The 21,710-nt window shown below is 36.9% G+C and overlaps 1 protein-coding gene across 4 annotated transcripts in view; it reads right to left on the reverse strand.

Moving 5' to 3' along the window:
* The window catches only part of Gls (glutaminase), a 74,784-nt gene extending 54,643 nt beyond the window's left edge, over window positions 1-20,141 (reverse strand). For 2 of the 4 annotated variants that reach the window (XM_021197367.2, XM_029538855.1), the window contains exons 1-5: window positions 19,494-20,068; window positions 6,926-7,022; window positions 6,467-6,588; window positions 2,564-2,693; window positions 1,477-1,556 (exon numbers count right to left, since the gene is read on the reverse strand). In XM_021197367.2, the coding sequence (XP_021053026.1) occupies window positions 1,477-1,556; window positions 2,564-2,693; window positions 6,467-6,588; window positions 6,926-7,022; window positions 19,494-19,900 (836 nt within the window). In that variant the 5' untranslated portion in view covers window positions 19,901-20,068. Of the gene's footprint in view, window positions 1-1,476; window positions 1,557-2,563; window positions 2,694-4,186; window positions 4,486-6,466; window positions 6,589-6,925; window positions 7,023-19,493 lie in introns of those variants that run through there. The other 2 variants (XM_021197368.2, XM_029538856.1) reach the window with 2 other exon arrangements.
* Between the last annotated feature and the right edge of the window lie 1,569 nt (window positions 20,142-21,710).

The following is a 21,710-nucleotide window of genomic DNA, read 5'->3' on the forward strand; positions in this document are numbered from 1 at the left end:
AAAAAAAAAAAAAAAAAGAAGAATTACTCCTTAAAAGTTAACATGTTTAACTGTAATTAAAAAACCCATGCTTTTATTATAACTTAAGAATAATTCATTAGATAATTAAAATCACAAACAGATAAAAAGTTTTAAATTATACCTTTAAAAGAGAAGTCTAAAATTCAAGGTTTACCTGACTTGTAGTCTTAGTAAATTTTAGGGTACTGCCAGATACAGTGGAACATGCCGGTGATCAAACAGATAGAGGCATGAAAGTATAAAGTCTGAGGGTAGCCTGGGCTACAAAGTAAGTTTTAGGCAAGCCCAGCTAAAGAAACTGGCTCAAAATTGGGAAAAAAAAAAAAAAGGAATGAAATTATATCATTAATATAAATTCATCGAACTATATATACCATGTACCAGTTGTACACATTTTTATGTTAAGCTATATTTTCATTTTAAAAAGTAATTTAAAGGAAGGATTATATTTTTAAACTCATTTTTTCCCCCAGTGGAGAAAACAGAAATGGCATAATTCTTCTGATATCCAAATTAGAGCTTGACAATAAACCCTTAATGTCTGACTTCTAGCTAAATTAAAATATACTTGGTATTAACTTGTGTAGACATTTTGGCATATATACTGCTGCATGTGTGGTGCACACCTGTGAGGAGGAAACATCAATTTTTCTTCCTCCGTTCTCCAGTTTATTGAGGCAGGGTACCTGCTGAACATGGAGCTTGTCTATTCCCCAGTTTTGTCAGACAGCTTTCAGAGAGAGAGAGCCTCTGCCTTCCTCCCAACTGCTGGAATCATAGGAAGCCACTAAGATTCTGTGCCAGACTCCAAGTCCAGGCTTCACATTTGTAAACCAAGCACTTTATCCACTAAGCCATCATCCCCCAAACCCAGAAGTACCATTCTTGAAAATAACATTCTCACAGTTTAGCACTTTTCCAAAGGCATTTCTTAATTTAGATTTAAAGAAAGAATTCAAATCATTTTCTTTATAGTTCCCCCTCATTATAAAACTTTTTAATAATTATGCAAGAATACTCAGCAGCTTAAACTACAACCACTTCTCAAATATGGTTTTCATGCATTTATAAAAGAATGTTTTGCTAACTGACTTTCACTTAGCAAATTATTGATGGATAATGTGACAGATTATACTACATAAGTTCAAGGCCAGCCCCAGTTGTACAGTGAGTTCAAGGGCCAGACCAGGCTTTAAAAAAAGTCGCAAGGGCTGGTGAGATGGCTCAGTGGGTAAGAGCACCCGACTGCTCTTCCGAAGGTCTGGAGTTCAAATCCCAGCAACCACATGGTGGCTTATAACCATCCGTAACAAGATCTGAAGACAGCTACAGTGTACTTACAAATAATTTAAAAAAAAAAAAAAAGTCTCAAAATAAAAATTATCTTCCTTTCTACCTCATTTAACAAAATTCAAGACTTAAAGCTGTTCTTCATATACTATAAAATAAACTTACCTTTGCCCATCTACGGTACAGACAGACACACCCCACAAATCAGGACTGAATTTGGCCAGCTGAGGAATATAATCAGCAACCTATCCAAAATATTAAAAGTCATTAAGAGATACAATATAGGTAGTGTGTTTGCTCTCATCAATCACTAGAGTTTTAGTGTACTCAGAAGCTGATTCAGCCTGTCTTAATGAAGCTTGTAAAAACTAAGAACACTGATCTATGAACTTCAATATTTGTATGACATTAGGTGACTTTTCTACCATTCTGATTTCTAATGCAATCTTCTTAAAAACACAGAGAATTGAAAACAAGAACTTAAAGACTTTTAAGAAAAAATAAAAGCTTGCAACCCACCTTATAAATTGAGATTATATAAAATAGTCTCTAGCACTATTGGGAGTACCTAGTTGAGAATATTAATGAGCGCAGTGCCTAGAGCTGTTGCTGCTGTTGGGGTGGGTGAGGGTGTTACAAGCTCTTCTGTAGCCCAGGCTGATAGGTTGGTCTCAAACTTGCTTACACAGTGGAGGCTCCTGATCCCCCTTTCTGTCACTCCTACATGATGCTGGGGTTACAGGTAGGCACAACCATGCTTGGCTTTCCCTATATAATTTTCAAAAACTAGAAATACTTAATATTAATGGGCATCATATCTGCAAAAACTGTCAAATAAAGACATTTTTACTAATTTGAAAATATGAAGCCACTTCAGTCATTTCCAAATTTAAAAACAAAAAATTTAGCTAGGAATGGTGGCACACGTCTTTAATCATAGCACTGAAGAGGCAGAGGTAGAACTCGGTTGAGTATTAGGCCATTCTGGTCTACAAAGCAAGTTCCGGGGCAGCCAGGGCTGCTACACAGAGAAACTCTACTTCAAATATCCAACCCCCACCCCCACCTCCAAAACTTTAAACTTGGTTTCATTCTAGGCAAAATAACAAAGGATTAAATACTTCTGATGATTTAAAAGCACTCCATCTAGAGGCTTGACTCACTGAGTTTCTTAACTTGGAAACAAAATATCCAAGCTTATTTTCTTTCCTGAAATGTGTATATTAGGAAAATATATGTAGTCAGGCCTTACCTTCCCTCCAGACTGCTTTTTAGCACTTTCATATAACTCATCAATGTGTGAGGTAAAAGACATAAAGTCAGGAATGACAAACTTTCTTCTAAATGCTTGGGTCAACAAAACAATGTTGCTTTGAACACACCTGTGGAATGTGATGGAAAAACAGTATATACCTTTCAGTTACGGGCATCCACTTAACAGAATATTAATCAGTATTGTTTAACCATATAATTATACAAGTCAAACTTAAAACATATTCTTCCTATGTTTTCTTTCCTTCTAGCTTATGCTGAACAGATCAGAAATAATTAAAACATGCCTAAATTTTGTCAGATTCTGAAATGGTAATGCACCCTCTGAGGTTTAAGTACTAGAAAAAGTTTTGCATTCTACTAGAATTAATAAATACTCAACATGAGATCTGGTTAACAAAACCCAGTCTTTAAAACACCACAAATGAGATTATGAATATTTTCAATTTTAAGTAACCTCTGATATATCCTTCTTAGCTCCTGTATAACTGGTTAGTATTTCACAAAAATTTAAATAACAATATTTTAATGTGTTTTTCCTGAATAACACTTTGAAAGCTTTGTAAGATAAAAACCAATTTGGTTTGGTCAAACTCATCAATTTTGTTTTCTGAGCTAAAAAACTGTCTTAAGACTTTTGAGTACCAGTAATTTAGTCACAGAGTATTTAACTTACAAAAGACCAATTACTACACATTAATGTCAATCTGCAACACCAAATACAGTATGTTAAGGCAAGCCCCATAATAAGATTTAAAAAGAAAGAAATGTTAAAGTCAGACCATTGCTATGAGGTTATTTATGTAACTATATTCCTCACAGATAAATGTTGATACTATATTAGAATGTTCTGAGGAAAAAAGAATAACAATGGGCACTATCTTACTAAACCTTAAAAATACTAATACTTTCTGAAGAATTTCTTCACTTCAGTCAAGAAAATGAAATTAAGAGGCTGGGTAATGCACTAATAAAATTATCATTGATTAAATACTTAAGACTTATATCTCAAACAGCTTCTAAAATTCAATTTTCAAAAATCAAAGTTGCAAGGAAAATATAACTAGCATACTTTTCTCAAATAAGAAAGCTTAAAGTAATTCCTAAAATGTACTACTTATTTTAAAATCAAATATATTTCATTTTTAAGAAGTTACAAATAAAACATGAGCAATATCAAGCAAATTTAAATTACCAACTCCCCCAAACTCCAACACACATTAATATTTTAAATGTATAAAACTACTCAGGAGGCTACAGAGATGGCTCAGTAGTTAAGAGCACTGACTGCTCTTCCAGAGGACTTTGGTTCAATTCCCAGCACCCACATAATGGCTCACAGCTGTCAGGTACACCAATTCCAGGAGATATGATGCCCTCTATTGGCCTCTACAGGCATTGCATGCATGTGGTGCTCAGACATAATGCAGGCAAAACAGCATACACATAAATCACAAAATAAAATAAACAAAACTAATCAGGACTTTTCAAGAGGATTTATAGTCAACAGAACAGTACATAGAACTGTGGGTATAGTGTTTGTTTGTTTTTTCTAGCATATTAGTAAAAACCATGTGGAAATAGCCTTAAATGGTTAAGTTACCATGATAAAGACAATTTCAGCCTTCAGAAGAATCCAACTACACATAATGACGGATGTTCAAATAGTAAAGATTTTTGTGGAAATTATTTTAATATAGATGTCATCAGTGTACTAGAAAATAGAAGTTGTTTAAAATTAATTCTGAGGAAAAATACTTTTCCCTTTCCACAAGTAAATGTTTCTGTGCTTTGTTCACCATAATTTTCTTGACAAAGGTCTTACAATGTGTATTAATGTATTAGAAAATCTTTCTCACATAATTTTTCATTAGTAATATTTAAGGTTTTAGAAAACCAAATAATTACAAATGCAAACCATTTGCTGCCTCTAAATAAACAATTCTTAATATGGTCACAGAGAAAAACAGTTCTTATATTTCTATAGTTTAACAATGAATGAACAAGTGAATAAAGAATTTGCTGTTAGCACAAATATTTTCCTCTTATAACTTTAATGAATATTAATATAAAAATATTGACTATATAGATAGGCATAGGGAGTTCTCCAACTTTCAAATGATATAATTCATTTATCCACGCTTTAATACATACCATACTACTGGTTTCTCAAACTGAATTATCTATCTTTATAATTACTTCTCTAAAAAAAAAAAAAAAAAAAAAAAAAAGGAACTCCATGTTTTAAAATGCCATTCCAGCAGCATGGAATGATATTGTTTATTTTTGGCAACCCCAATGAGGTAACTTCTACTTGAAATCAGAAGGAATTTCTCTGGAGTCATCACCTTTCAAAGTGACCTAGAAAAGGTCCTAGTAAGAGGTTCTGAGTTACCTCATTCTAGAAATGAAAAGGAATAGCCCTTTGTCTATGACCTGCTACAAAGACTACTGTGTTTCCATGTTAAGTCAGAGTCTGCCTACATTATAATCATAGTTTTTTAAAACTCAAGCTTGTGTCTAAAGTTATGGTAATTACTGTAGATTAATTCAATTACAAACAGTTTTATGATAATGGTTCCTTGAGTTCATAATTGAGAGAGAACATTTAAATTGCTTTTAATTTCATAATGAAACAATGTTCATAAAGCACATTTTAGAACAGGTTTAAATGTGGAAATTAGTGAGTCCCTTAAAAATTATAAAGCTAGTTCTCTATACATATTATTTACAACCCAACTTACCATCAATTAACTATACTCACAGATAAACTAAAATAACTTCCCAGAAGGCACCATAATCAAGAAAGAGTTATGTTGAACAAATAGTTCCTAAGACAAATCTTTACTACAAAGCAAGAATGATCTAGAGGTGAATTCATTCCCTTCACAAAATAAACAGATCAACAGACTTAAATTCCTAATACCAATTGCAAAGTAAGCTTAACAACTATACTTTAAAGTTGGCTGCATTAAGAGAACCAAGAGCATGGTTCAAAGTTAGCAGACATCTCACAAGCATGAGAAAAACTTCAGAGAACCTTATTTAAATACTCATCCCTCCTAGAGACCCCAGATATTCCCAGGAGAGCTAGAACAAATCATTCAATACACCAAAGAAAAGGTAATTACACACACACGCGCGCACACACACACACACACACACACACACACTTAAAATTAAATATAGAAATTTCTTAGATTCACCTCAACTGAAGCCTGTGGTTCAGGAAAAACAAAACCTACTGTCTTATAGTCATTCATAATTTTAATGCTGCTTTCTATGAACTAATAAAACATTATTTGACTCTTCAGGGTCAATTACAAACATGTTGACTGAAGCTTAAAGTAAACTAATACAAACACAGTAATGAAGATAAACTAATTCAGCAATGTCAAAATGTTCTCAGTTAACCAAATCAAAGTTGTCTAAAGTTCTCACTATTTACAAAAAAAACAAAGAAAGAAAGAGAGGGAGGGAGAGAGACAGAAAAAGAAAAGAGCCCCCAAAACATTCATTAAAACACTTGAAAAGGAGAATCAGGTGATGCAACTATGTAAATACAAGGACTGCAGAACTGCCTGAAGTCCTCTCATAGTCAGCATCTAAATACACCGGATGGAAATAAAGTACAGACTAAACTGAAAAAGTCAGCAAATCATGAAGACAGAACAGAACAGCCAAACAATATAATCTCTAGGCACAAAACAACATTTATGGCTAACTTTCATTACAACTAATTTAAACACAGTGCATAATAGAATCTTAATATATACCATCACTGGTCTTCAAAGAAATAAATTAAAGATAAAATTGTGTTCTGAAAGCAAAATCACCATACAGCATAGCAAATCACCATTAAAGGTTTGGCAGAAATTTTTACTTTTTAAAAAGATCTTTGTCTAGCATGACACCATCTGACGTTGTCTGAAGAGTTAATCTTAACATATCCATACACTCTTTCAACCTGGGATCAGATGTTCGCAATCCTGTAGATTTGAGTGCCTGTTTTTAAAAAAATAAGAGTTTGTAAATATATAGTGCAGATAATGTATATGCTTATTCCAACTATAAGTTTTATCCCTGAATATAAAAGTTTCTACCCAATACTTGGTCATGAATGTGGTACTTGTATCACTATTATCCACTTTCTGGACAAGTTTCTCATTGTTTCCTTTTCTTTCATTACCTTGGAGTGAGCATAATAAAAATTTGAAAACAAGAGAAACACTGTCAGTCAGAACCTACAAGCCAGTGAACATTAAGACCGTAGCTCAGCAATACTATAGAATGGACTTGGTATTACTTCCTTGAAAGTTGAGAGAAAAATATAAAAACTTACTGTAATAAACTTGTGAACAGGTATCTTTTCTTGTCCTTCTGCAATTGTATAGAACAGCAAATCTTCCAAGCTAGGTAACAGACCCTGTTTTATTTTACTAAAGGAGGAGAAAAATAGTATAAAATTAATCCTTGTGTGAATATTCCAATCAAGCCCACTATTAAATAACCACTGTACCAGATGCATAATTCATAAACATTGATTCACCAAAATCAAATCAGTACCATTAGAAACCACACTGGAAAAGTTAAAAAATATTTAGTAGTTTTCAATGTCAGGTCATTTTTATTTTCATACATATATGTAATTTTAAATCTAGGTTCTACTTAGAAATAGATAGTATGTCTTCTTCTGAAGTCTGGCTTATTTCACTTAACAGTGATTTCCAGTTACATGCATTTTCCTTTAAATACCTGTAAATGATTTCACTATATTTTACAGCTCAATAAAATTCCACATATATACACACAACATTCTTTTTATCCGTCTACCTGATGGACATCTACACATATATACTTCCTAGCTATTGTGACTATTACAGCAATAGAAAATGTGTGTGCAAGTATATCTATGGTTCGTTGACCTAGCGCCCTAAACAGAGGAATGAGAGTTCTTGCTAGTTTCAGTCTTTTGAGGAATTGCCATACTGATTTCCATAGAGCATATACAAGTTTCCATTCCCATCATCAATGAAAAGTTCCTTACCCCCATATTCTCACTTGTGTATGTTGTTTCTTTTTTTGATGATAGCTATTCTAATGGAGAATAAATTGCAACAGCTTTTGCATTTTTGTATTTCTCTATTAGTTAAAAATGGTAAACATTTTTACAAGTACTTATTAGTATTCTGTATTTCTTCTGAAATTGTCTATTCAGTCACTGTCATTTGCTGACTAGGTAGTTTGGATTTTAGTATATAAATCCTGCAATTCTTCCTATAGCTTAGGTGTTAGTATCCTACCTGATGCCTAGTTGGTAAGGTTTCTCTTTCTATTATAGGCTATCTCTTGACTCTGCTATTTTTCTTTTGTTCTGCAATAGCATATTTTCACCTAATTGCATTTTTCAATTCTTCAAGTCTTATTCAGAAAGCACTTGATCATGCTCATGCCTGCTTTCCACTAGCAGTTTCAAAGTTTTAGGTTAAGTCTTTGATTCACTTTGAATTAAAGTTTGTGCAGAGTAAGAGATATCATGATGCTATACATAGAATAGTTTCCCAGTTTCATTTTTAAAGGTCAAAGTTGTCAGGTTTTGAAATTTTGATTTCCAACAGACAGCTAATGCTTTACCTATCTGCTAGAGTTAGTATCTTTTCTATCAAGCATATTTCATTTCAGTTTAATAACTCATTACTAATTAGAGTTCGGGAGATGTTCAGGTAGGAGTCAGCACTTGATGTATCTCTATAAAATATTCGAATACTGACCCTAATAGTAAAATCTGGTATATACATATACAAGTTCTTGAACTCTATTAATGCTAACTATATAATCTATAGGCTACTTAATAAAACTTCCTATAATTCAGAGAAAGGAGGATATAATGTCTACCTCAGAAAGCTGTCATAAAGACAGCTAACTCTATACACCCAACACTTTAGAACAGTCCTGATAGAACGTAAGTAAGCAGCACTCCATGTACAGTAACTGTAGTTGTTCTTTTCTTCTCCTCTATGTGCAAGTGCCCGAAAAGGCCAGAAGAGAGCATCAGATGTCAGAGATCTGGAGTTAGAGAAGTGAGCTCCTTAACTTAGGTGCTGTGAACAAACTCTCTTAACCACTGGGTCATTTCTCTAGATCTCTTTTAGTTGTTACTTCTTAAGCAATGTGTGCTTGTATAAAAAAACAAAACTTCACAGACCATAAAGTATTAGAAGAAAAATTTACCAGAAACAATAACTAATGTAACAAAAATATGTTAAGATTAACCAAACTTCTAAACGGATCATGTCTGTTGATAATTGTTTCTGTACTATTGAAAAGACCCTTTAAGATGTCTAAATACATACACATATACACACCTGTTATAAAAGGCAGTAAAATAGCTAATTCACAAGCATGTACATTTATACATAAAATTTCTCCTAAAAGAAATATTAATATTGCATTAATATCATTTATATGTTTTCAAAACACTGTTATAGCAACCTTTAAGGTTTTTAGAAATATTTGTTTTAATTAATACAGTAGGCATGGGGCATGAAGGGTCTGAAACAACCTCCAGGAGTCAGTTCTCTCCCTTCATGTGGGTTCCGATGATTCTACCCAGGTGTCTGGGCTTCGGTGGCAGGTGCTTTTATCAGTTAAGCCGTCACCTCACCTCACTGGCCCCAATTAAAAAAAACAAAAAGACAAACAAACAGGAAAAAAGCACCCTAAAAGTACACTTATCAACACTAGTATGTTTTAAAAATTAACCTTTATAAAAATCTAATGACATATCCTGACATAACTTTGACCTTAGACAACTTTTAAAAAGAAACCTACAATAATTAATAACTGAAAATTACTTACATACTGTGCTAAGTGTTTCATAAACATTCTAATTTAATCCATTCTAATTTAATGATATGGTGACAGAAATATGCCATAATTTCTGGTAGTAAAGAAATTTACTTGCTGACACTATCTTGTCTCCACAGATGGAGAAAGAAACTAAGCTCGAAAGGGTTAAGAGTCGTCCCAAGGATGTACAACAACAGAATGAATGTCTATTTCGCTGAATCTGGAATCTGCACCACTAGTTCTCTGACTTACTGCCTAGTTACTATTCTTACAAGGCACAATCATGTTTTCTAGGTTTTATCCTGATCTAACAGCCTTAAACAAGAGTCCAATAATACTGATGACCCAATATTTAAAGAAAAATTGAACCAGCTGTCAAAATCAGTGGATAATAACATACTAATTATTTACAGAAAGTGGTTTGTCAGATGAAACTTTAGATAATGATAGTTTATCACTTTAAAAACTGCAGAATAAGCTTTCTACATATTTATCACATTGGTAAATGGTATTTACTTTGCCTAAAAGCTATGTAAATAACATGAATTACACACTTCTTTCACTTATGGTACATAGTAAAAAAATTTAAATGGCCTTTTATTACCATAGCTAGCAAAGTGAGTAAATATTTTCCTTGCTTAAAAGAATAGAAATTAATTTGTATCCGTAAGAGGAAAAATGTAAGTCATGTCTAAGATACATGATCATAAAATTGTCAAGACTGGTATGGAAGCTCCAATCTGTAAACCCTGCTCTCAGGAGGCCAAAGGAATCAGGATTCTAAGTTCAAGGCCATTCAAGGCCACCCAAGGTTACAGGGAAAGTCTCTGTCAAAAAACCAAAAAGCAAAATATCTACCTATAGAAGTTACTATAGCTTGAACCAAACACAAATATTTTCCCTAACCTTTCAATAAAGCAGAAATCACACCAAAGTCTTTCTTACGTTAGTCTGTTCTCTTCTTCCCTAAAGACAGCCCTCATGTTGTCACAAGCATGTTATTTTGTTATTAGAATGCAAAAGCTAAAAACTATTTTTAGAAACTAAATGTTAGATGGCTAATTTTTTTTCTGCCTTATCACAGCAAAAGCTCTTAACACAAATCTAGAGTCACCTGGGAAGGGGAACCCTCAAAGATCATGTCATATTCTCTGTTGTCATTTCAGAGACATTTTCTTAGTTTCTAATGAAGGTAGGAGGTCCCAGCCCAGAAAGGCCTATACATCCTACGGATAGGACATGCACTTTCTCAGAAATGAACCTGAGGAATCCTGGAGGGTTTCTCTGTTGTCTCTACAAAATCTCTGGCCTTAATCTACAAGATCAAATAAATCCCTTTTATTTCCTCCCCAATTTAGTTTTGGTTATAGTGCTGTGCGGGCTAGTTATATGTCAACTTGACATAAGCTTTAGTCATCTGGGAAGCAGAAACCTCAATTGAGAAAATGTCCCCATCAGATTGGCTGGTGGGCAAGCCTATGATAGAATTTCTTGATTAATGATTGATGTGGGAGGGCCTAGGCCATCTTAGGTAGTACCACCCCTAGGCATGTGGTCTTGGAAGCTCTCAGAAAGCAGGCTGAGCAAGCCATGAGGAGCAATCCAGTAAGCATCACCCCTCCATGGCCCCCTGATCAATTCCTGCCCTAACTTCCCATGATGATGAATTGTGATATGGAAGCATAAGCGAAATAAACCCTTTCCTCCCATGTTGCTCTTCATCATGGTATTTTATCACAACAGAAACCTAACCAAAGAAATATGTTTATCACAGCAACAGAAATCAAACTAAGAATTGTTAAAACAATCTTTTACAAAGCAAGGGAATTATTTATTATGTTAAACAAAGGCCAGTGTCTCACTGTAACCACTTTGGCAACAACACAGCTGACTTATTCAGAACTAAATTATAGGGAGAAGTTAATAAAAATCAGATGTCAGATATACATAGGGAAAATAAAATTGCTCTGAAGATATAACGAGCAGTCCTTTTCAGGCAAGAACTCTTGTCAAAGTACTTAAATAGAGGTAACAAAAAAACCTTTACAAAAAAGTAATAGAAGTGGGGTAAAAACAGAGGCTGGAGAGATGAACTCTTAAACTCTGCCAAACATAAACCTAAAAAAGACCAATTAATTCAATAAAGTGTTCCACTAATCTATCAATAAGGGGGCGGTGTGTGTGTGTGTGTGTGTGTGTGTGTGTGTGTGTGTGTGTGTGTGCGCGCGCGCTATGAACCTGGTTAGGTAATTCTTCTGGGATATTTTGTGAAATATACAGAGTAAGGCAGAATTAAATGATCTGTGATCTCATTTTCTCATTCTGTTAATGAGTTGATAAAATAATGTCATAAATTCTAATAAAACTATAATTTTACTCAGTATTTATATATCCTTACTTTACAAGTACATTCTTAACATAAAAACTGTGAGTGGTACTTAAATGTTTCTGACTTAAACTAGCCAAAATGGTAAACTTCAAGCTATATTTTGTTAGAATTTAAAACTTGGGTAAAGAAGGTGACAGTCAAAGAGGATTATCAAATGAAGAAAGCGGGTAAAATTAATATATCCCAAGAAAACCTATTTTAAAAAGAAGCAGAATCAGAATACCAGAGAATCCTTTACACTGAAATACACTTTAGTGCAGAGATACGCAAACTACAATTGTGTACAGTGGAGTGGTCAGCTAACCACTTTGCTCCAGGCAGAAGGTGTGTGTGTGTGTGTGTGTGTGTGTGTGNGAGAGAGAGAGAGAGAGAGAGACAGACAGACAGACAGACAGACAGACAGAGACACTAGCTTAATGATAATGGCTGAGCAGTTCTAATCCTTGTCCCTGCTAGCAAACACTCCCTTCCGGTACTTCTGAGTTAACATCATTTAAAAGCCTTATATTTCATCTGATTCCCCAAACACAAATTCTCACATGTCTGTGGGCCTTTACATCTGTCCCTTCTTCCCCATCATGAAGATCTCTGCTTCCTTCCTCTCTCCCAGTTACTAGCCCACACCAATCTCAAAGCCCTGCTTTAGTTTACCTGCCCAACCATTGGCTACTGGTTCTTAATTGATCGATTAAAACCAATTGGGAACAAGGACCTTCAGTATTTGGACACTCAGATTCCTGCTTTTGAGGGCCAGATTAATTCAAAGCATTAGAACCAATCCACAACAGACCGTCACTCCCTTCTATAAATGAAGCTCACAGCACTGGAAAGCAGAAACACTCTTCATTTACCCACTATTGATGACTACTTTGTACCACAGCTGAGCCAGAGAATCCCAGAAAACTGTGACCCCACAGTATCTTGCCTTTAACAGGAAAAGTTTATCAGAACTTGAACTTGTCTTAAAGTATCACTCTACTAGAGCACAGTATAGAAACTTCATTAAATAGCAAAAAATGTAATGAAAAATATTTAAAACTTTACTGTTTTAATATGGCAGAAATACTTAACAGCTCCAAGGAGACTTACATCAAAACTAAATTAGAATTTACAAGTTTAATGTTTGAGGATTTTATTTTACCTTGTATGACTGGAAAATAGGTAATAAAAAAAGAACTGCCCAAATCCATTCTTAATCATTTTACATAATTTTCTTGGTACAACAATACTTGTTATTCTTGTACAACCAGATAGAAGAGGTTATCAAATTTTAACTGATAACTGATAAGCGTCTTCCATTTTTAAAGATGCTTCTACTCAGAAGGGAATGCCTGCTTAGAAGCAACTATTAAGAGGTGGGAACACATGTACATTCTCCTAAGACTGCCATTTTTGCTGCCCTTATTTATTTATTTATTTATTTATTTATTTATTTATTTATTTATTTATTTATTTGGCTTTCTTTAAATTTTAAGATCGTATAGTTCATAGAAAAAGCTGTACTCTAACATTAGTACTCCACTTCCTCAATAACTGAAGAAGTGGCAAATATACTTAACAATGCCATTTGTGCTGAACAAGGGAATTCCTTACAATATACCTTAGCACAAGAGTAAGTTCATCCCTTTCTATAAATGAAGTATTTTGTTCCAATACGTAAGACCCTATATTAAAAATATTAAGGCCGGGCATGGTGGCACACGCCTTTAATCCCAGCACTCGGGAGGCAGAGGCAAGCGGATTTCTGAGTTCGAGGCCAGCCTGGTCTACAAAGTGAGTTCCAGGACAGCCAGGGCTATACAGAGAAACCCTGTCTCGAAAAACCAAAAAAAAATTAAGGAATAAATCTTTCAATATTTTACTTTGTTTTTTTAGCCCATACTCCTAAAAATATGAGTAACTTATGAGTTTATCATAAGTTACAAAATATTCTCCAAAGACTGTACTACTTCAATAACTTCTACAAAAAGACTCAAGGAATGGCCTGTCAAACTATCAAGACAAGTTTAAAACCTTTAAAACTGCACCAGAAATGAGTAGATGAAAATACATTCCTCCTAAAAATTATTAAATTATACCAAAACAACAAGCTCTATGCTTCGAAAGTAGTATTTTCATGTAAACATTTCTTTAGAAATCAGTAAAGAATACTGAATGCCACATACCAAACAGAGAATGGATACCTCACAGAGGAGACCATTTTATTCCAACTTTATCATAGTCAGAAAACTATCAAGTTCAGACATCATTTCTATGTACTATTTCATAGCCAAATCAATTTTATAATGGAATAATCTAGGGTAAAACTGGAGTAAATGTCTCTATGTGCAACTGTGTGCAATACTGACAAATATTAATAATCACAAATTTCAGACACGTTACTTGTTCCCTCAGCTTTAAGATTCCTCTTACTAGATGGAAATATCCACATAGCTATAAAATATGCCTTTGATTTATGCAGAATTTGATATTGCTGAGCTATTTAAAGAATGTTTGTTCACCTTAATATTACAAGAATATAATAGTTTTTTTAAAAACCCATTTCAAATGTCTTAAAAACTGAAGAAACCCAAGTTCTTCACAAACCTGTTCTTTCGGGTGACATTTACTTTTCAGAGAAAAACAATACCCTTCCTCTTTTTTGGCTTTTTATGAACAAAAAATAAAATTGTGGGCTAAGATGGCTCAGTGGCAAAGAGCACTTGTTGCTTTTTCAGAGGAACCAGGTTCAATTCCCAGCACCCATTGGGTACCTTATAACCAATCCAAAGCCCTCTTTTGACTTGTGAGGGCACCAGGCATGCATGTGCTGTACATACGCATTCATGCAGGCAAAACACATTAAAAGAAACGTTTTTAAAGGTGAAATTCCATTTGGTAGTTTGTAGGTGGCAAACTTTGGAAGTTTGTAGGTGGCAAACTTCTAAATAAGCAAGAAGCTATAATTTCAGGACTCAAATGTCTGTGTTCAGTGAACTTTATGTACTTGTATTATATTAATACTATTCAGTTAATTACAAACCATATTCATGTTTATTAGACTTCTAGATGCATGATTTAATGTAAATATTAGGCTTCAAAAATATGACATTTAATCATTTCTTATAGTCATAGTCTTCGCTTCCCTTTAAAACTACAGTGTTGAAAGGTAGTTTAGTAGCATAACGTGCAAGTATGTGAACGATCTGCATTGTAAAAAAAAAAAAAAAAAAAGAAAAAAAAGCAGGAAAGTTTACTCCTAGGGAAACCACAAAACAATGTCTAAGAGAAGCATGTACACACGTGTGCACGCACATATACACACACTACTAGATATTCTTTTGATCCTAACTCTATAAGTAAACTGTAATACTTTTTAAAGATTTATTATTTTAAGTATGTGTTTGTGAGTTTATCTATGTGAGCATATGAGCTCATGCATGTGCAAGTGTCTGCAGAGGCCAGGAGTAGGTGTTGGGTCTCCTGGAGCTGAAGTTACAGGTGCTGGACATGATACTGGGATCTGAACGAAGATCCTCTGGAACAGCAGTACATACTCTTAACCACTGAGTCATCTCTCCAGTCCTGAATCATAAATGTTAACCTTTAGAAATTCAAAGTAGATGCAATTCAGAAGGATCATAGTATCTGCCACCTTTTTCAAAAGTTGTTATTATACATAACACCAAAATATATTATCTACACCTGCAATTTCGTTTTCAGTACTATTTGAAGTATGTATTACTAAATCCTACTTTGAAATTCAATTCTCACAAAGGACAATGTAATTTTTTTTGTGCCTCACATTCCATTTATTAAAAGGAGGAACTACAAAAATTTGCCTTACCATACCATTTGAAGCTAGGTGAAATCACTTTTGTGTGAACTTTATTTTTAAATTTAAATACTCTTATGGACTTAAAGCACATTTTTAAAATGTCATACTTTGTGAAGACACACAAACATAGTTACTGCATAAGGGGCATAAAGTTTTTTAGCAACTACCAAACTATTCTCTAAAATAGTGAGCAAATTTATACTTTTATACCAGCAATGCATGGTGTCCTATTTTCTACTACTTTGGGATCATCTTACTTAACACCTGTCAAATTGACAGAGGAAAATGGTCTCATGGCTATTTTAATGAAATATTTTCATTATTGTACCCTACAGAAGGTATGTTTTGTAAAAAGTATACACAAACTAGTATTTCAACTTAATTCTTTTCCCTAATAAATAAAATGTCAAAAATCAAAGGTAATTTAATATACACAGACATACACATATCAGTCTTTCCTAAGCATCATTTACTAAAAGAGATTTCTGGGCTTTGCTAAAATTAAGAATGTCACACTTAACAAGATGATATAAATCTGCTTTCTTTTAAAATGTCTGTTAAGCAAACATGCAAGTTAATCAAAGCTCTTAATGCCACAATATATTTGTAACTGATAATGTACAATCTAGTCCATGTTAGTTTTTTAAAGTGGATACCCTAACATTAAAATTCTAAATTCAATTTCACAATTAGGAAAAAAAATGAAGAAAATGTCAATGTAAATTTAAAATTTGAAGTCATGTTATGAATATAAGGACAGAGCCTGTCTTAAGAAACTAAGGTATTGTCTATACAAAGATAGAACCAAAGCTAAAGGAAAGAAAGTCCTGTTAAGAAGGTAAAGTGGGAAAAGCAATAAGAATCTCATGAGGAAGGAAACCCCAAAGTGGCTAGGAAAGCAGACAGAGCGGATTTAAAATGAAAACAAAAAATAAAAAGCAAGTCAAACTGTTTGGTTTTTAATGATGGAATGAATGATAACAAAATGAAGTAAAACTACTACAGAGAAAGCCTGAGCAAAGGTCACCATGCATATCTTTAGATATTAAAATGTTACTCATACAACAACCTTATCAGACTGAAAGTCTGTGTACAATATAATGTAAGGTGATACTGGCTCCAACTTTTACAGGTTTTTAGAAAAAAGATAAGTAGACAAATTGATCTTATTTCAGCATCTACAATTTAAAATAAGGTTAATAAAAATATAAAGTCCAAACTAAGAAAAGAGAAGCAATATGAACTAATGAGAGTGCTGTGGTTAAGCATTAAATTTGCTCTGACCTTACTTCCTAGCAAAGTTTAAAACTTCAAAATGCAAACTGCTCAAATCACATAGTGTCAGGTAAGACATGTTTATTTCAAGATAAACTTTCTTTGGGAACTAAAAATAAAAATTGACACAGTCTGAAATTCAAAGATCAACATCCACAACAGGTTTTTAGGGTAAAAGAATAAATTGTTATTTAGTGAATAAAGCTATGTAGTTTTCAACACATGCCCACTGTATAAAACAGCAACTCTTAATTTTCACATGGCCATTTCTTAGTAACACTATGAAGTCTGGCAGTCCTATGTGCTGCTGACTAAGGAAGGCCCATGCTCTAGAGGCTGCCCATTTAGAAAGGGATAACTGGATCAAAGAGGAGCTGACCTCCTAGCCTTAGTGAGACAAAAACACAGAAAATGAAAGCGTTCAAAAGAGGAAAAATTTACTTCTGGAAAACACATCAAACAGAAACTTTAACAAAATTATAATACTTTCTTCCTATCTTCATTTTACATACATTCATGGCAGTTGTGGCTTGAACCAAATCCTTGATTGAAAGCTCTCAAGACCATCATCCTTTCTGAATTGTTTCTGAACCTGTTTAGTTGTTATCTAAATTTTGGTATACATACATACATACACACACACACACACACACACACACACACACACACATACACACAGGTCCTTAGCTAAGGTAAATAAAGTTATCTTATTGGCACCTAACACTCTCCAGGAATCTGAGCAAATCTTGGGGAATTCCCTCCCTAAACTGGGTTTTTCAGCAGGGCAAGATGAGAGGGAACAGGATGGAGCATCAGCCAAAATAGCACTCCTAAATTATTGCTTTGAGATGATTTATTAATACCAATAGGGCGATGAAACCAGAAACTTCTGGGTAAACAAAACTTCATTTTCCTATCTGATTTTTTTCTTTTTAAAAAGGATACTAGAGTAATTGGGAAAACAAAAACAAAAACAAAAAAACCCCACAGAACCAGGGTACTTTAATAGCACCTCCCATCCTGCAACCTGGATATTAACTATTAAAGAGTAAACATGTGTTTTGTGCATGTGTGTAAACCAAATGATGGTAAGGTGAAGGTAAGGTATTTGACTAAACAAACATAATACATCTACTTTCTAAAACATTAGAGGTGCAAATTTAACCAAAGTGTAGGATTTAAAAACAAAACAAAGCCTGGAGGTCACACATGCCTTTATTAATCCCAGCACTTGGGAGGCAGAGGCAGGCATATCCCTGAGTTTGAGGCCAGCCTGGTCTACAGAATGAGTTTCAGGGCAGCCAGGGCTTCACAGAGAAATCCTGTCTCGAAAAACAAAACAAAACAAAAACACTAAAAGGGATTTGAGTCATCTAATCCAACACGTGTAATAAAGTGCACATGATCATCAAGCTAGTTCGTGGTACAAAGCTATTATCACAGAATACGATCATTAAGTGCCTTTTTTCTTATTAAGGGTTTTTGTTGTTGTTTCGTTTTGTTTTAAATAGCATTTTCACTCTGGGAAAATAACCAGGAATGTTTTAGGAAGGTACCTACATCAATTACAGGAAACATTAAGTAGGCCTGAGATTGAAGTCATAAAATTCACACTTTCAGTTCGACTTAAGCTACTGTGCAGAGATGGAAGAGAAGTAAAATGCAAAACAGGATACACCGTGTCAGTATAAAGTCAGAAAAATAGGATACAGAAAAAGCCTAAAAGTCAGTGTTTACCTAGTTGGGAAAACTGTACTACACAAAAGCATTCAGCAAAAACTCAATTTTGCTCTTAAGCTAAATTCCCATGCTATATACACAATGAGTCAATATCCTATCACAATCAAGTCCCCAAAACTACTTAGATTTTGTGTCTTTTACGTCACACTTCATTTTTGTGCTTTTAAAACAATTTTATTTTTTAAAAATCTGTCCACCGCACAGAAGACGACAAGCCATCACCGGCCCGGATAGGAACAGGTGGTCCATGCTGCGTGCCTCGTCCTCTAGGCCACATGTCCCTATTCCGCCTAATCTCATTTCTGAAGCATTATTTCCGGTGGCCCAGATGGCTCTACGCACGCCAAAACGATCCACCTCAGGAGGATTAAGAACCCAAGGCCACATCTGGCATCCAGTGGGATGGTGGCGGAGGCTTACAGAATGGGGGAACTGCGGCCTGGCAAAAAGGTGAATCAGAAAGGTATAGGCTCCGCTCACGCCCGACTCCTCAATGTCACTCGGGAGAGATGGAGGTTCCCGTGGCATCACCCTCGCAGAGCAGGGGCGCTGAGCACGCGGCGCGGCCGGGACAGCAGCCTCTGCCCGGCAGGGGCTTCAGCAGGCAAGACCCTCCCGGCGCTCACCCGTCATCCCGGGGCGACTCGCGCGGGCCACGGAGGGGAAGTGGGAGCAGGCGAGGGGCGCGGGCGGGGCCGGGCCTAATCACATGGCACAGCCGTCGCAGGCCGCCTGGCATCGCTTTCTTTCTCTTCCGCGAACCTCCGTTGCTATGCCGCACCGCCACCGCCCACCGCCCAGGGCCCGACCCCTCCCCTCAGCCTCGCCCACGCAACTCACTTGTCGCCGGCGGCCACCATCTCCTTGCCCTCGCTGTTACCAAACCCGTCGGTCTCCCCCGGGCTGTCCTTGGGGCCCGGGGCTGCGGGTGGCGACGCCCCTGGCTGCTGCTGTTGCTGCTGCTGCTGCTGCTGCTGTGGCGGCGTGCCCCCCTTCCCCAGCTCCTGTAGGATCTCCGAGGGCGAACTGGACAGGCCGCCCGCGCCGGGGCCCTTCGCGCGGCCGCCCCCGCCCCACCACGGGTGGAGTCGCGCAGCGGCCACCAGGCCAGCGGTCGGCCGGCTCCCGCCCCGGGGGCGCCGGCACAGCGTGCCGAGGGGCTGCGCGCGCCGCAGGACGGCTCCGACGGCGGCGGGCGGCCTCAAGAGCAGCTCCCGTAGCATCGCCGAGCCTCGCAGCCGCATCATGCCGCCGGCGCCCGCTCGTCAGAAGAGGATGCTTGGGGCGTGGGCGGCCGCTCTGCTCCCGGAACCGTGTCCCGCACGGCGGGGAGAGGACTGAAAAGAGAAAAAGCCCGCGACGGGGTGTGGCCCCAGCTCCGCCGCTGCCGCTGCCGCTGCCGCCGCCGCCGCCCTCGCCGCCGCCGCCGCCCAGCCTGCTACCAGCCCAAGTTGCTCTGGCCGCCGCGAGCTCCGCACTGAGACGGACGCTCAGGGGAGGGCTGGAGACATACCAGGCTCACCAACCGGGGGCGGGAGGACGCTGACGGCCCGCCCCCTGCAAGCTCTTCCATTGGCTCAACCTGCCGACCTCTCTTCTGATTGGCTAGAGGATCAGTCAAATTGGTCTCCGCGCCCGTGCGCAGTCCCGCGGGGTCGTGGAGGGCGGGGAGAAGGACGACTGACGTGTGTCAGCCCCGCCGACCGCTCTTCCCCCTCGCCTCGGGCCACCTGAGGCCACGCTGGGCGAGGACCCGGAGCTCCGGAGTCTGGCCCTTCACCAGGCAGGTGCGCTCCAGGGAAGCACGTCCTCGAGCTGTTGAGGAAGCTGGAGTGCGCCTGTTCGGGCCGCCCAGGGCTGGAGGGAGGCTGGCGGTGGCAGATCGCCTGGTCCAAACCAACTGCTCGCCCCCTCGGCTAGGGGAATGTGTCCGCCCCTCTGAAGGCATCGGTTCTGCCAAGGCCGCCCTGACGAGCTTCATCCCTCTCCCAAATGTGCTTAAAACTTTCCATGGTTGGCTACTGCCCAGAAGCGAAATGTTTTGGAAAAAATGAGCAAAATCCTTTCAGCTATGCAACTTAAGACATTTGGAACGTTTGAGCGTAGGAACAACGAAGAATAGAGAAAAAGCCAGCGTAAGGGTGGATCTCTTCTATCATCTACAAGATTTCTCCAGATCTTTTGGACTGCAATTATTTCGTTAGTACTAGGTGACTTGAAAGCAAAATACTGCAGTTGCTTTTTCTATTTTAAAAGCTGTTTTAAAATAGAAGCATCTGAATACCATGTCTCAAAACCGTTTCAGCAAAGCATCGCCTCATCCATGTATCCTTTTAGATGTGTGCATCATATGTTTCCTGAGTCTGCACACATATTCCACTCAGGACTAAAAATGTTTTTAAGCCGTTTCCTGAAACAAATAGGCTTTTAAATGCATAGATTCACCAAAGTTAGCAGGATATGTAAGTCACCAGATTTAGTAATCCAACGAATCTGTACATTATCTGTACAAATAATCTGAATTAGATTAGTATCCAAAGAATCTGGCTGTGCCTACAGGTTTGTCATGTTCAAGGTTTTTTTTTTTTTCAACCTGCTCTTTAGATTAAAAAAAAAAAAGTGTGAGGGAAATGACCTTGTGGGGGGAAAAAGCCAGAATTTTAAATTACTTAGGTGGCTTTTATTATTGCTTAAGGTTAATTTGTCAAAAACATTAATATTAGTGAATCAAAGTTATGTATTTAGGAAAAACAATGCATTCTGGGGGAGAGATAGCAAATGTTACCCTTAATAATATCTAACTTTGTCTTTCTGACTTATGGGTTGCTTTCAAACCTTAGTGTTGTTCAGTTTCTTAAAAACTAGTTATCAGTTTTTACTGCCTCTTTTCTCCTTTTTCTCAACCCAATCCAGACTGTTCACCAATCCAGTCAACGTTTTCCTGCCAGTTTTTCCTAGTTTCTCCCATTGCTCAATGAAATGACTTCTGATGATTAAAGGTTTAAACGCTTTCTAGTATATTTAACAATTAGGAACTTAGGATATGACTCAGTGGGT

Source organism: Mus pahari, chromosome 5 (genome assembly GCF_900095145.1).
Source record: "Mus pahari chromosome 5, PAHARI_EIJ_v1.1, whole genome shotgun sequence".
NCBI lineage: Eukaryota > Metazoa > Chordata > Mammalia > Rodentia > Muridae > Mus > Mus pahari.